The sequence below is a fragment of the Camelus bactrianus genome, chromosome 18, assembly GCF_048773025.1.
Source record: "Camelus bactrianus isolate YW-2024 breed Bactrian camel chromosome 18, ASM4877302v1, whole genome shotgun sequence".
Lineage (NCBI taxonomy): Eukaryota > Metazoa > Chordata > Mammalia > Artiodactyla > Camelidae > Camelus > Camelus bactrianus.
Window position 1 is genome coordinate 5,482,506 of NC_133556.1, and position 14,294 is coordinate 5,496,799.

General features: G+C 51.9%; 1 protein-coding gene across 5 annotated transcripts; it reads left to right on the forward strand.

Annotated features, from left to right (window-relative positions):
• The first annotated feature begins 257 nt into the window (after positions 1–257).
• Positions 258–12,533, forward strand: ZSCAN25 (zinc finger and SCAN domain containing 25). 5 transcript variants are annotated; one of them, XM_074345738.1, is made up of 7 exons: positions 258–407; positions 1,429–1,553; positions 2,424–2,840; positions 4,013–4,214; positions 4,815–4,906; positions 6,206–6,332; positions 10,906–12,533. In XM_074345738.1, exons 3-7 carry the CDS (start codon positions 2,454–2,456, stop codon positions 11,736–11,738), a joined length of 1,641 nt encoding a protein of 546 aa, XP_074201839.1. In that variant the 5' UTR covers positions 258–407; positions 1,429–1,553; positions 2,424–2,453; the 3' UTR covers positions 11,739–12,533. The 5 variants fall into 5 exon arrangements, with proteins under 5 accessions (XP_074201839.1, XP_074201838.1, XP_074201842.1 ...); XM_074345737.1 differs by lacking the exon at positions 258–407 and adding an exon at positions 414–608; XM_074345739.1 differs by lacking the exon at positions 258–407 and adding an exon at positions 637–847.
• The last annotated feature ends 1,761 nt before the right edge of the window (positions 12,534–14,294 follow it).

The following is a 14,294-nucleotide window of genomic DNA, read 5'->3' on the forward strand; positions in this document are numbered from 1 at the left end:
CGGTGCTTCCCTTCGAACACTCCACCCCTACGCCTCGCACCAAGCAACAGAGGCGTGGAATAAACACGTGTTGACCCTGACTGGGCTCTAAAGCCCCTGGAGGGAGGCGCTGGGTCCAACGGTGTGTCTGGAAGGTCGTTCTTACAGAGGGAAAGCAGGTGTAAAGGCATGGAGTAGTAAAGGGCCCTGGCGACCGCGAGCCTTGAGGGGCGCAGTTAGCGCGGGAGGTGCCCCTGGTGCTCCAGCGCGCGCTCTTGCACGGTCCCCGGGGACGAGCGACCACCGAGACGCACCGGCCTCCGAGAGTCCTAGAGAGGAAACGGAAGGCGCCCTTCCTTTACGCACCTGTCTGACAGCGCCCGCGGCCCACTTCCGGCCTGCGGAGGGCCAGAGCGAGCCCGGCTCAGGTGGGGGGCAGTGGGAAGAGCCGCCTCGGGGCGGCGGGGAGGAGGTGGCCGGGGTGGCGGGGCCGGGCTGTGGGGCCGCTGCGGGCCTCGGCGGTGGCGGCGGGACTGACGCAGCAGGCGGCGAGTCTCCCCAGAGCTGCCTCCCGCGGCGCCGAGGCCTTGCGGGTCCGGACCCGGCGGCCCGCGCCGCGCGAGGCTCAGGTAGGAGCGAGGCTGATCCCGCCCGGCCAGGGTTGGCTTAACGGAGGGGTGTCCACGACCCCGATGCCTTGAACCACGGCGGAACGCTGTGAAAAGTCAGAGTGACCATTTAAAAACGAGACGTAGGACGCTCAATTAAAGAATAACCACGGGACGCCTTTTAGTTGTCAAGTGCCGGGGATAAAAGATGAATGAGGACCTATCTTGACTAAAGGAGTCTGGTAGCTGGAGATATACGGGTAAACACTGGCCCTATAATGCGATTAATGCAATAGTGGGATGAATACATGCAATAGCTAGGAAGCCAGGAAAGAGAAGTCTCAATGCAGCAAAGAAAATGAATAGACTGAAAATCTAAAATAGATTTAAGAAGGATAGATAAATACACAAACGCCCAATAGAATATTCAGCAGAAGCTTCGGACGTACCTACTGCCAGTTGCTTATTCTATGCTCCGTTTAGGGTGATCTTCCCCCCTCCCCCCAAAGTCTACTACAGGCCTCTTCTTTCTCATGAGGACTTGAACCTGCATAGACCTTTCTCTCTTTTTGGCTTCCTGTGTTTCTCATTTATACCGTATATTTGGGAGGCTGACCTTGGCCAGCAGTCTAACCTCGGCCAGCAATCTAACCTCTTACATCTTCAGTTTCTTCATCTGAAAAGCAGGGGGAGTAGTACTTGCCTTGAGAATGGTTAAGTATTAAATGAGATTATGTGCTCACATGCTTTCTAAATGGTAACGTCTATACAAGTTAGAAATCTTTCCAGCAGTTTTAGTAACTGTATATATATACTTACATTGCTCTGTTGTTTTCTTTAGGCTGAGCACGTCGTCACATCCTGGCTACCAGCAAATCTATTGGTTTTACCTCCAAAATATGTCTTGACTTTGCTTCTTTACCACCACCCTGGTCTAAGCCCCTATCATCTCCTACTTGGATCAAGGTAAGTGCAGCTTCCTTTCTCGTCTCTTCTTAGTTATTCTCTGTTGACACTTCATTTCAAAGTGACCTTTGAAGAACACGTATCTCACCACTAAACTATGTAGTAAGAGTAAAGCCCATAATTTCTGCTACGTGCCCAGACCCTGGATAATCTGGTTTCCACCTGCCTCTGAGCTCTGGCCCTCCCTCGCTCTGCTGAAGCCACACTGCACTTTGGCTTGTTCTCTCACCTGCAGAGTTAATTTCTAGCCACAAGGCTTTTGTCTGGAATGCTCTTTGAATGGCTGGATCATTCTCATTTTTAGGTTGGATCTCAGCCTATGTGTCATTTCTCCAGAGAAGCCTTCTCCAAGTTGGTTGTCCCCCATTAACACCCCACTTATTTCCTTTCGAGAACTTGTCCCCATTTATAATTTAAACTTATTTACTTACATTTGTTTTTTTCTGTCTGCTGCACCAGTATGTGAGTTTCAAAGGGCAAGTTCGCTATTGTATTTCTAGTTTCTGCAGGCCAGGCATAGTTATGTTTTCAATATGCATTTTCTGTAGTGTTGGAAGAGTGGGCCCCGGTGACTGGCTTAGTTATAACCCATCTTAGATTCTGTGATTGTAGTGTTACCTCCTTCATGAGATCCTAAGCAATCTGTGAGTGTAAGCCAAGTGCTGTTTACCCTTTGCACATAATGAGTGTTTGGCAAATACTGAGTCGGATTGATGTGATTTTCAGGATATATGTTCAGCCTTTTGAAGATGCCTCATTGCCATATTCTCCAGCAGAATGTTCACTGATGTGGAGATAGAACTGGGCTGGATGGACCTTTCCTGGGTCTCATTTATGCTGTCCTCACTGCCTGTCTGGTCTTCCCAACAGGCCCTCAGTCTTCTGGGAGAGAGTGTGAAGATGCTGAAAGAGCGTCCAGGGATGGCGGAAGACCCTCAGCTGCAAATGGGTGTGCGGGCGGTCAAACTAGAGAAAGAGTTGCCGTGGGGCAGGGCAAGGGAGGACCCCAGTCCCGAGACTTTTCGTCTGCGATTTCGGCAGTTCCGCTACCAGGAGGCGGCAGGTCCCCAGGAGGCCCTCAGGGAACTCCAGGAGCTCTGTCGCCGGTGGCTGAGGCCCGAGCTGCACACCAAGGAGCAGATCCTGGAGCTGCTGGTGCTGGAGCAGTTCTTGACCATCCTGCCCCGGGAGTTCTACGCCTGGATTCAGGAGCATGGCCTGGAGAGCGGCAGGGCCCTGGTGGGCATGGTGGAGGACCTCACAGAGAGAGCCCTGGAGGCCAAGGCGGTGGGTGAGAAGGGGTATCTGGGCCTTGTTTTGTTGGTGTGGGGAGGGAAGATTTAAAGAATTGAAAGGTTTGAGGAAGCAGTGGGAGTGGGTGAGGTCCAGAATCTCCCTTCTCTTCTCCCAGGCTCCCTGAGGTACTTTTCTGGAGGGCAGAGGGGTTTTCAGCAAGGAAAGCCATTCTCAGGGAAGGTGCGGGACCAGTTGAAGGGCAGTTAGCTACTTTTTTGATCACTGGGGCAGAGGCCTGGCCACGTTTCCTTTGTGAGCCTCAGGCCCAAAGAAGACGGTTGTGATCAATTTCTAGGGCCCTGGTGGACCCTTTCCTCTCTGGGCAGAGATGCCTGTGGGAATGCAGGGAACTCCACTTGGTGAATATTCTTCCTAAGGAGAGTTGTCTGTAGCAGTGCTATTTCCACACCTGGGGCCGTGGCTCAAAAGGCCCACGTGGTGATTCTGTGGTGGTGTTCTGCTGACGCCAGATGACTTTGCACCTCAGATGCTCCCGTGGGATTCTGGCCATGTCTCTGTCCCTCTCTGGTACAGTTTCCTGATTGCTGTCTGGGAGAGAGAGCAGGGCTGAACATTACTGTTTTGCTTACAGGTAACAATCCTTTTTCAGTTTCTCCTCCCTCTTCCCACTGCAGTCCCTCTGACTTCTGTATAATCCTAAGGGACTTTTTGTTTGTTTTTTGTTGTACTCTCTACCAAGGAGCTTAAAAGTGGACCAGGAAGGGCCAGTTTTTGTGAGCTCTAATTTTCCTTGCTGTTTTTAGAGCAACTAATTCACCATAGAGTCGAGGCTTGTGTTTTTTACTCTCAGCATCTGTAACTGGGGAACCTTTTTTGCTAATAGTTTGTTTTGGGCAAAAGTTCTCAGTGAAATAATAGTAATATCTCTCTGTGATGTTATTCATGGTGGAATTGGATCAGTATCAAGGCAGGCAGAAGGGACCCTTGTAAAATGGCGTGGATACATGAAAGGTGCTCAGAGCCGGGGAAAGACAATTTGGCTTCCTTTTCACCTTTCACTGGTGTCCTGGGGAAGAGCTGAGCCAGCTTGTCCTTTCTCTCCCCTGCAGCTGGAACGGTTCTCTTTTTAGGTTTTAATTCAACTCCTTTCATGACAGCCTTATGCAGGGTTCGTTCTAATAAGTGCTGGGGACTGTTCGTAGGTTCCGTGCCACGTGCAGGGAGAGCAGGAGGAGACGGCGCTTTGCAGAGGCCCTTGGGAAGCAGGCGTCCACCTGGGGCCTGTGGAAGTCAAGCCTGAGTGGGGGATGCCCCATGGGGAAGGCGTTCAAGGTCTAGACCAAGGCGCTGAGGAGCAGCTCAGCCAGGACCCTGGAGGTGGGACGCAGGCCTTCCAGGAGCAGGGTAAGATGCGAACAGTAAGGAAGAAAGGGCACAGAGAATGGTGCTTTGTGCCCTGCCCCTTCCCCTTTCCTTTACAAACCCTGCAGCTCATTAGGTTACCTGTGGGGTGTAATTCTGAGTTTTCCTGGCTACTTCCTGGACTTCGGTAGGAGACAGAGGAAGTGAGATTTTCTGTACCTTGACCTCTCTGATTTCTGTGAGGGGTATCTGGGATCATGCTGTTATCATTTCTTTTCGGTAACCTCACACCCCTTCTAGAAACTGCCAGGACATAAAGAAGCTGACGTGTAGGGATATTTTTAAGTGGGCAGATAAACCATATCCCGGAAAGTAACGTGTGACTTTATCGTGTTCCTGAATCTCAGGGGTGGTTCCCGAAGTGTGACTAGGGAGCCTGAGCAGCCCTGAAGGGGCAGGGCGTCTTGGGCGGGGAAGGTGCTCCCGGCTGAGAACAGGGGAGGGTGCACTCACACCGCTGCCTGTCTGGAGCCTCCTTTCGGTTCCTGGGGTTGTGTGTGGCAGGCAGTAGATGCCTGTGAATGTAAGCCCGTGCCTGCAGGTCAGCGCTAATCCTGCTCGTGGTTTGTTTTCCCTGCTCAGCTCTGCCGGTTCTTCAGGCTGGTCCTGGCCTCCCTGCAGTGAACACCAGAGACCAAGAGATGGCAGCTGGGTTCCTTACAGCCGGACCCCAGGTGAGCTGCAGCCCTGCCCCTCCAGGGGTCTCGGTGTTGCTTTGAATGAGGTTCGCCTTCCCCGAGGTTCTGAGGTTCTCTGCACAGCAGAGCACCATCCACATAGCTGAATTACTCTTCCTTTCTTGTTCTGATGGATGTGACAGCTTTGTTTTCTCCACTTTACTGTCACTAATTATTAATCTGAGTTGAACCCTATGCCTTAGGGTCCAGGCATGAAGCTCAATTGACTCGTATTGCTCTTTGATTTTTTTTTTTCTCAGTTGACTGAGTTTACCCTTAAAATTTTAAGGAGGAAGACATTATTGATGGAAACCCCACAGGTGAACTCTAGGCTGTGGTGGTTGGCCAGGAGATCAGGTACCCTTTGTGGACAACCTTGCTGCTCTTCCTCTGGACCCCAGCCTCCCCCCATGTCTGCAGGGTGAGCTGACTCAGGGTGGGGGCTCCCAGGAGCCCTGAGCAGAGTGGTGTCTCTGGCCCGTACTGTGTCCGCAGCGGGAGTTTTGGCCTTGTTCGTACTTCTTAGCCTGCCACAAATGGGCTAACCAGAGCACAGATGGGGCACTCTTGCCACCATGTAAATCTCTTCTGTGGGATGCCCTGGATGCCCAGGGAAGTAGGGATTTCCAGGGTGGCATCTTTCTGAATGGGACAGTGAGCCTTTAAGTGAAGAATTCCTTATAGAAGAAAGGATGTCATTGGCAGAAGAAAAGGAATGAGTCAGGTTTGAGCAGTACTTGGGCAGGGGTGATGCCTGCGCCGTTTCCTGTTTGTGTTTTCCAAGGACATGGTTTGGAGGTGATGAAGAATGACACCAGCGTTTATGAATTTGGTCAGACTCCCCTCTTCTACCATGAGAGTTCTTCTTTGTGGAGTTGTGAAGGACAGGGCATTCATTTTAACGTGGCTTTGTTCTTAAGACAGGGCCTACCCAAATGTTTACTTATCTCTGAGGGAACATCAGTTCCGCACAAGAGGATAAATAGCAGCTCTCAGTATCCATCAGACGTGAGGATCGAGTGGAGGGGATTGAACGGTGGAAATTAGATGCTGTGGTTTTGGGTACAAGCTCAGTGGCTGCAGCAGAGACTCAAAAATACGGTGGCTCAGACAAATGCATCACTTCTGTGTCGAGAAGGAGGCACTTCCGGTCCCAGGGCCGTGTAGGGACCCCAGTTCCTTGTGTCTTCTTGCTCTGTTCTTCCCTGGCCTGTTGTCCCCTCTCTGTCTGCTTTCCCGCTGCTCCTGCTTTGGGATTATTTTCTTTGTCCATAGCAGTCTCCTGTGTTGTTTCAGGGGTTGGGCTCATTTAAAGATATAGCCCTGGCTTTCCCCGAGGAGGAGTGGAGGCACGTGGCCCCAGCCCAGATAGACTGCTTTGGGGAATACGTGGAGCCCCAGGACTGCAGGGTCTCACTTCCAGGTAAGACTGTTTCCACCCCCAGTTTGGAAAGCTATGGGTTAGAGTTCTTGCCTTTGCCCCAGATTTCGGACCCTGATGCTGTGGTAAAGGAAGGGGCTTCATGGCAGACGGGTAAGCGGGTCTGAGGAAAGAGCGTGGACCAGGGCATGTGGGGAGCTAGCAAGGTGCTTTCCTGTGCCAGGAGAGGAGCAGACAAGGGGGTAAGAAAACACGAGGTGGTTATTCCAGCTGCAATGGCACAGGTTGGTCATTAGGATTCCCTGAGGGAACGCCTGCTCTGTGTCTGACTGAAGGTACGTTCTCAGGGCTGGAGAGTGATGGAAAAGCAGCAAAAGAGGGACGCTCTGGTTTCGATTACCAGCAGGTGTTCATGGAGTGCCCCCTGCGGGCAGACCCCATGTTAGCAGCTCTGTACTGGGGCAGGACTGACCTCCGGGGAACCGCAGCGTGTGTGTGGAGGGCAGGAGGCTGCACGGTCAGACTTTAGAAACGGGGGAGGTGGGTACAGGCTCACGTCACAGAGCAGGCAGAGCCTCCGTGGGGCTATGCGAGGGGGCGGCCGGTTTTACCCGGGAGCTGGGCGGACACGAAAGGAGGAGAGCAGCAGGAGAGGAGAGGAGGGAAGTGCGGGGTGAGGGCCCTACAGGCAGGACAGGGGAGGCCCCGCAGGGGCTGAGGGACGGCCAGGTGAAGAGCAGCGGGGACCATCTCGAGACGTGGCGAGAGCAGTGGCTGGAGGAGGAGAAGCGTGCTTGGGAGTGGGCCTCTCCCTTGTTCCCTCTGATTCTCTCCTTCAGCTTGTTGGTAAGTTATGTGCTGACCACTCATCTGTATTGACGTCTCCTGGTCTTCTTCCATCTTCAAATATGTTGAGGGATGAGCAGGTGTGTCGTTGTACAGTTGACCCATGAACAACACGGGTTTGAACTGTGCAGGTCCACTTAGACGCAGATTTTTTGAATAAATATGTACTGCAGTCCTGCACCATCCGCTGTTGGTTGAGCCTGCGGATGAGGGACCTCGGATATGGAGGGCTGACTGTCAAGTTAAATGTGGATTTTTACTGCCCCTGGTCCTCCGTGTTGTTCAAGGGTCAACTGTGCTTCCTTCAGGACAGGAGAGAACCCATCCTGGCCATGCCACCTACTAACTGTGACCTCTCCTTGCATCTCGCTTACCTTTGGGTCTGTTTTCTGAGTCCTATAATGAGGATATTCACAGAACACTGTCTCCCGGAGTTGTGAGGATTAAGTGAGATAATAAATGTAAACATTTGGCGAGTGTGTATGTTAGGTATTTTTATTAGTTGTGTAAATGTTATTGAGAGATTCCTTTATGGGCCAGTCAACATTCATCCTTTTATTCCCACAAAAACGTTTATTTGGCATGGGCTCTGTGGCCAGCACTCTTCTGGTCCTCATGGAGAGCTGCAGAAATACAGGAGCCCCCCTCTGTGACCTCAGCAGCCCCGGGAAGAGCCCAGGGCATGTCCCAGTGGGCGGCATGGGGTAGTGTCAGCGGCACAGAGGAGGGGGCTCAGGAGGCCTGGGCCCAGGACTGGGTCGTCACCCATGACAAAGGTATGTAAGTTTCTGTGATGCCAGAGGGCGTAGAAACCCTCAGCGCTAACTGCACAGCCCAGGAGCCCGGGCACGGTGCCCCCACGAAGGTACCCACATCCCAGCGCCTTAATCCTCCCCCCAGGGATGTGCCTCTGCCAGTGATGCCCCCGTGTGGGGTGAGGGTAAGGACTCTCCCTCCTGTTACTGGCAAGTTTTTACACCCTCCTGGCCATTTCCGACTGTTCCAGAGACTGGCTGTGTGCTTGTCCTCTCACTCCTTGCTGTTCAGAACAACCCAACACTTCCCTGATGTTTATGGTGAGGTCGGCTCACCCAAAGATCCTGTGGCTGTCTCAGCCTTGAGGTCTTCCTGAGATTCATGGCCACCTGATGACAGCTCTTGGGCTGACAACTGTGTAGGATTGGGCCTGAGAAAATGAGCATAAATTCCATGATTTGTGATATCAAGCACGTGCTCACATTTCCCCAGGGGCCAGCTAAGGTTCATGCATTGCATTTAGTCTTAATTTTGCTTAAAAAAAAAAACCAACCTAAAAAGGGAGGAGCCTATAGCTCAGTGGTAGAGTGTGTGCTCAGCATGCACAAGGTCCTGGGTTCAGTCTCCAGTACTTCCATTAAAAAAAATAATATGAAAGAAAGTTTTAGTTTTGCTGTTTATAATACCTCAAAATGGGAAACCAAAATGAACATGAGTCAGATTAATAAGTAGAGAGTAATATGTTCTTAACAGTGTAATGTCACACAAGGATGAGAAAGGATGTGGGGCAGCTACAGCTGCTCACCCCCATATAGGTGAATCTCACAGCACAGTATTGAACAGGAGAAGCCAGACACAGCATATGAAGCCAGAACGTCCAGTTCAAGAACAGGCAGGAATACTTCATGGTGATAAAAGCCTGGAAGACGTGCTACACTGGGGGCAGGATGTCATCACTGGAGGGGAGGGGAGAGCTCCTTCCCTTCCCTTTCCCTTCCCTTTCCCTTCCCTTTCCCTTCCCTTTTCCTTCCCTTTTCCTTCCCTTTTCCTTCCCTTCCCTTTTCCTTCCCTTTCCCTTTTCCTTCCCTTTCCCTTCCCTTCCCTTTCCGTTCCCTTCCCTTTCCCTTCCCCTTCCCTTCCCTTTTCCTTCCCTTCCCTTTTCCTTCCCTTCCCTTTCCTTTTCCTTCCTTCCTTCCTTTCTCTCTTTCTTTCTCTCCTTCCTTCCTTTCTTCCCTTCCTTTCCCTTTTCCTTCTTTTTTTGGGGGGGGTATACTATTTTTTTCACATTCAAATTTCACCATCAAACACTGAGCTCAAATATATGCTGGCCCTGTGTTCAGATTTTTGAAATAAAGATAGATTGACAGCTTTAAGGGTTCAATGTATTAAATACTGCACAATATATTCAACAATTAGAAATCTAGGGGGAGTTTATATAAACATATATACATACATATACCCTTATATGAGTATAGGGACAAGCCCTGCAATTTGAGGGAAAACCCGTTCAGGACAGAGAGGTCCTTGGGGAAAGGATTTCTGGCTGCTGGTAACGTTTCTTGAACTGGCTGCTGTTTACATGTGCTCATTATCAGCATTCTTGCAGCTCTATATGTTTTACACACTTCTGCTATATGAAAAGTGTGCAAAAGAAAAAGAATACATCAGAAGTGATAGCCGTGTCCTTCATATTTTATCAAATCAGGAGGCACACTGTGTCCTTTTCCTTTTGCCCTTTAATGGCCTTGCCTGAAGGGCCTCTCCCATTTCAGGGTCGCTCATCACTTCCCTCTTTTCTGTCTTGGCTTCTTTGCTCCCTAGTACTTCTCTTTTTTTCTCCTCCCCTTCCTCTTGATTTTCTATAAACAATTGTGCTGTTAATTTTGAGAGAGTGTGAGAGGGATCAGAGGACGGGTGTAGAAGGGCGTTTCAGTCCTAAGAAGCATGCTGCTGTAGAGGCGGTCTGGTATAGACTGGGTTCGTTCGTTCATCCAGCATCTCCCCTGAGTCAGTGCCTGTGCCAGGCTCCCAGAGACCCAGATTAATAAGACAGGGTTAGGTGGAGGGCGGAGCGTGTGCAGGGACAGTGAGCTGAGTGAGCGCAGGGGGTCATGGAGAAGTGCCAGGAGCTCCCCATTGCTGGAACAGGTCTGTCACTGTGGAAGCTGGACTCTTGTAAAGTGGCACATGGAAGGTCACGTGTAAGTCAGTGCGGAGTAAACAAGTGCTAACTGAGTCCCTGTGCTGACGAGACCCGGGGTCAGGCAGTGATCAGGGCGTGTTTCCTGGGAGAAATCACTGAGTGAGATTTTGAAGGAAAGCAAAGTCTGAATTAGTAGAACGTGAGGAGGAAGGGTGTTAATACTTGGCAGACTGTTCCGTGACAAGGCGTGGGGATTGCCTTAGCGTGGGCTGCTGTACCACCAAATGGGCGGCTTAAGCAGCACACTTACATCTTCTGGAGGCTGGAAAGTGCAAGATCAAGTTGCTGGCAGATTCCTTGCCTGGTGAGGGTCTCTTCCTGGTTCATGGACGGCCACCTTCTTGCCGTGTTCTCACATGGCAGAGAGGGGGAGGGAGAGATCTCATGTCTCTTCCTCATTTTATAAGGACATTAATCCCATCACGAGGGAACCGGCTCCCATGACCTCTGTGTGTGTGTCTGTGTAGAGCCCTGGCGTCTCTTCCTACTGGACAGTAATTCATCCTGGGGGCTCCACCCTCACGGCCTCACCTAATTAGTTCCCAGAGGCCCCACCCCCTAGTATCCGCACATGGAGTTCTTAGAACTTGAGCCTATGAATTTGGGCAGGAACACAAACAGTCCATAACAGATGGAAAGAAGTAAAGGAGTGTCTGGATTTAGAGTCAGAGAAAGTGAAATGTATTGAGGTTGTTGGTCAGAGGGAAAAAGAAGGCATTGTTGATGGGACCCCTTAGAAGTCAAGTTCTAACATCCGAGTTTACTTTCAGATTTGCTGCCGAATCAGTCTGTATCTCCTTTGTCCTGTAGGCACTGGGAGCAAGGGGAAGGAGGCAAGGACCCAGCAGGCAGACCTCAAGGGGCCGCTTACTCCGGTGTCGTCAGAGAGGTTTGAGGAAGCCGTGGTCCATGGCCCCGAGCTTGGAAGGACCTGTGAGCAGGAGGCCGGGAGCTCGGCGGGAAACATCCCGGGGCCGCCTCCTCCCCAGCACGGCGTCGTCCCCCTGCCTGGTGACCTCAAGACCCACAGCTCCTTCTGGAAGCCTTTCCAGTGCCCTGAGTGTGGAAAAGGCTTCAGTCGGAGCTCCAATCTGGTCAGACACCAGCGGACCCACGAAGAAGAGAAGGCCTATGGCTGCGTTGAGTGTGGGAAGGGGTTCACCCTGCGGGAGTACCTCATGAAGCACCAGAGGACCCACCTGGGGAAGCGGCCCTACGTGTGCAGCGAGTGCTGGAAGGCCTTCAGCCAGAGGCACCACCTGGAGGTCCACCGGAGGAGCCACACCGGGGAGAAGCCCTACACGTGCGGGGACTGCTGGAGGAGCTTCAGCCGCAGGCAGCACCTTCAGGTGCATCGGAGGACGCACACCGGGGAGAAGCCCTACACCTGTGAGTGCGGCAAGAGCTTCAGCAGGAATGCCAACCTGGCCGTGCACCGGCGGGCCCACACCGGGGAGAAGCCCTATGGCTGCCAGGTGTGCGGGAAGCGCTTCAGTAAGGGCGAGCGGCTGGTCAGACACCAGAGGATCCACACCGGGGAGAAGCCCTACCGCTGCCCTGCCTGTGGGCGGAGCTTCAACCAGAGGTCCATCCTCAACCGGCACCAGAAGACCCAGCATCGCCAGGAGAGCCCGGTGCAGTGAGGAGGAGGCGGGTCCTTCCAGGACCGCCGGGCCGGGGGAGAGCTCGCTGGAGGACGCGCTCACCTTCACTCACTGCAGGGCGGCGGGTGTCCAGCAGCGACGGGTGCAGAAAGGCACTTTGACCCCTTTCCCTCCCACTCACTCTTAAATGTAGGGAAAGGGCAAGGCCTGGCTTACGTGAGTTGCCAGAGGGCACAGCGTCTCATGGCTCCTACCCAAGTGGTGCTAACACTCTCTCACCATCTCTTGGGGAAGCGAGATCCCGAGTTTCGGTCCAGGTTGGGGTTCCCCTCCTTCAGTGGATGTTCACATCCACCTCCTGAGCAAGTCCGGTTGTCAAGGCGAAATCTTGTCCCACGTCGGCAGCTTGAACCTCGTTTTTCTGAGGGCTGTTATCTTTGCAAGATCATTAGCTCAGACTCTGTCTCCCTGCGCCCCACGCTGTCCCATTTAACAAGTATTTACTGCACACCTACTGTGCGCCTGGCGCTGGGAGCACAGCGAACGAGACAGATGAGACCTCGTTCCCGGAGCTGGTGGTTGGGCGCCGGACGCACCCTCGAGGCCGGTAATGACCCGGAGTGCCGACCTTTCCCTCTGCAGTTGGAGTCGCTCAGGCAGCCTGGGTCATTTTACTTTATTCTTCGCCCCCTTTGTCTCTGTAGTATCCTACCCTCACCTGTCGTCTCCCCCTTCCTCTGTTCCTGGTACAGTAATACCAGTCCATGCATCTGTTAGAAGATTAATATTTTGCTATTGATCACTGAATAAACGTGAGAGTATTTTACAAAAACATCCAGTTCTGTATAAAGATCTAATTAAATGAATCTGAAAGATGAGCTAGTATTAATACCCTGTGTTTGATGGCACTTTACAATATGTAAAGTATGCTTCCCTAGTTTCTTGCTTCACTCATTCCGCAGATGTTCAGTGAGGGCCGACGGTGCCCGGAGCTCTTGTAAGTGCTCTGGATACATCAGTGAATCAAACCGGGGGAAGAGCCCTGTCCTGATGGAGCTTGTGTTTTTGTGAATGTGTTTGATCTTCAGAACCACCCAGGGTGGAACCTGTGGGTGCTCCCAGGAACCCTGTGGGCCTGCCATCTGAGCCTGTGCCTTGGTCCTGTCAGCTCCTTGCCCAGAAATGTGTTCGTCACCACCTACCTCTCATTGCCGAGTAACCTCTGTCCTCAGTGCACCTTGGTTCTTGCCATCTGACAGGTGCTTGGGATCCTCAGTGCCACCTGGATGTGGTGAGATGGTGACAGTCTGTTGTGCATGAGTGCCAATGTAGGAAAAAGAAAGATGTTTGTAGGTGTTAAAAGAATAGATTTTTTTATATTAATGAGAAGATGCAGTATTTGTAACTGAGTTTAAGCTTTCTTACAGTATTTTGCCATCATTAAAGGGTTTCCTTTGTCTCAGACATTCTGGGAACCGCAGGACTAGCGCGGACCGTGCTGCAGTGTGAGTGCTGTGTCCTTGGACGCCGGCAGCTGAGTAAGTTAGTCCTGGAAGTCCTGTTTGTCAGTTTGTCTTCTGACAGCGTCCTGTAATTGCAAGGTGTGATCTGCCCCGTCGTGCCTCTTAATACGGTGTTCTCTCGCTGGGGGTTCTCTTTCCCCGTTTTCCCTGTAAATAAGATGAACGGTCATGACTTTAACACAGAGAGTTGCAGGACCCAGCCCACTCTGCAACACATTTTAGCACTCATTTCTTGGCAGGTATCCAGGGTGTTGACTTTTGATTTAGCAGGTGACCTCCTGGCCCCTCAGCTGTCCCCACGGGGCCGCACTGACCAGGGCGTGAGGGAGACATCCACCCTGAGGCGCTGGGCTGCTGCCGCTTCCGGCAGCGTCGAGGTCTGGGTGCAGAGTCTGCTGCTTTCCTGCCCGCTCCGCAGGCAGGCCGGGCAGTGCCGACAGCCGCCTGGCAGCCAGACCCAGTGGAAGGCTTTTCCTCAGCCCCTGGCCTCCAGTCTGCAGGATGTGGGGGCTGACCTAACACGAGTTTGGCCTTTTCTAGGAGGCCTGTATTCCAAAGCTAGGCAAGGAGCGCGGAGCCGCCGCGGGCTGGGAGTTGCTTGCCAGGGGTCTTCTGTTTACGTGCATTACATTGTGGGTTCTCTGACTATACGTCTGGACAAACGAGTGTCTGGGTTTTCGGCCAGTGGCAGCTTTTGAAGGAAGCTTCTGTGAGAGTCAGGCCTTGCTGTCTCTCCCACTTGTGCCCCGCTGTCTGCTTTGAGACCGATGCTTACGGACAGACAGTTCCTCAGGAAAGCTTCAAAAGAGAATTTTCCCCATGGGATTGTAGTAGCCTGATTTTTGATGTCTTTTCAAATGTGAAGTATTTTATTTTCTGTATTTAGAAACTTTTTATGATAGAAAACTTCAAACGTATATAAACGATTCCTCGTGTAATCTTTCAGCTTTAACCGTCATATGCTCATAGCCGATCTTGTTTCATCTCTGCCCCGTCCTCCTTCCTATCTTCCTCCCCAACCAAAGTATTTTGAAGCAAATCCCAAATGTTGTTTGTAGATATTTCAGTGCAT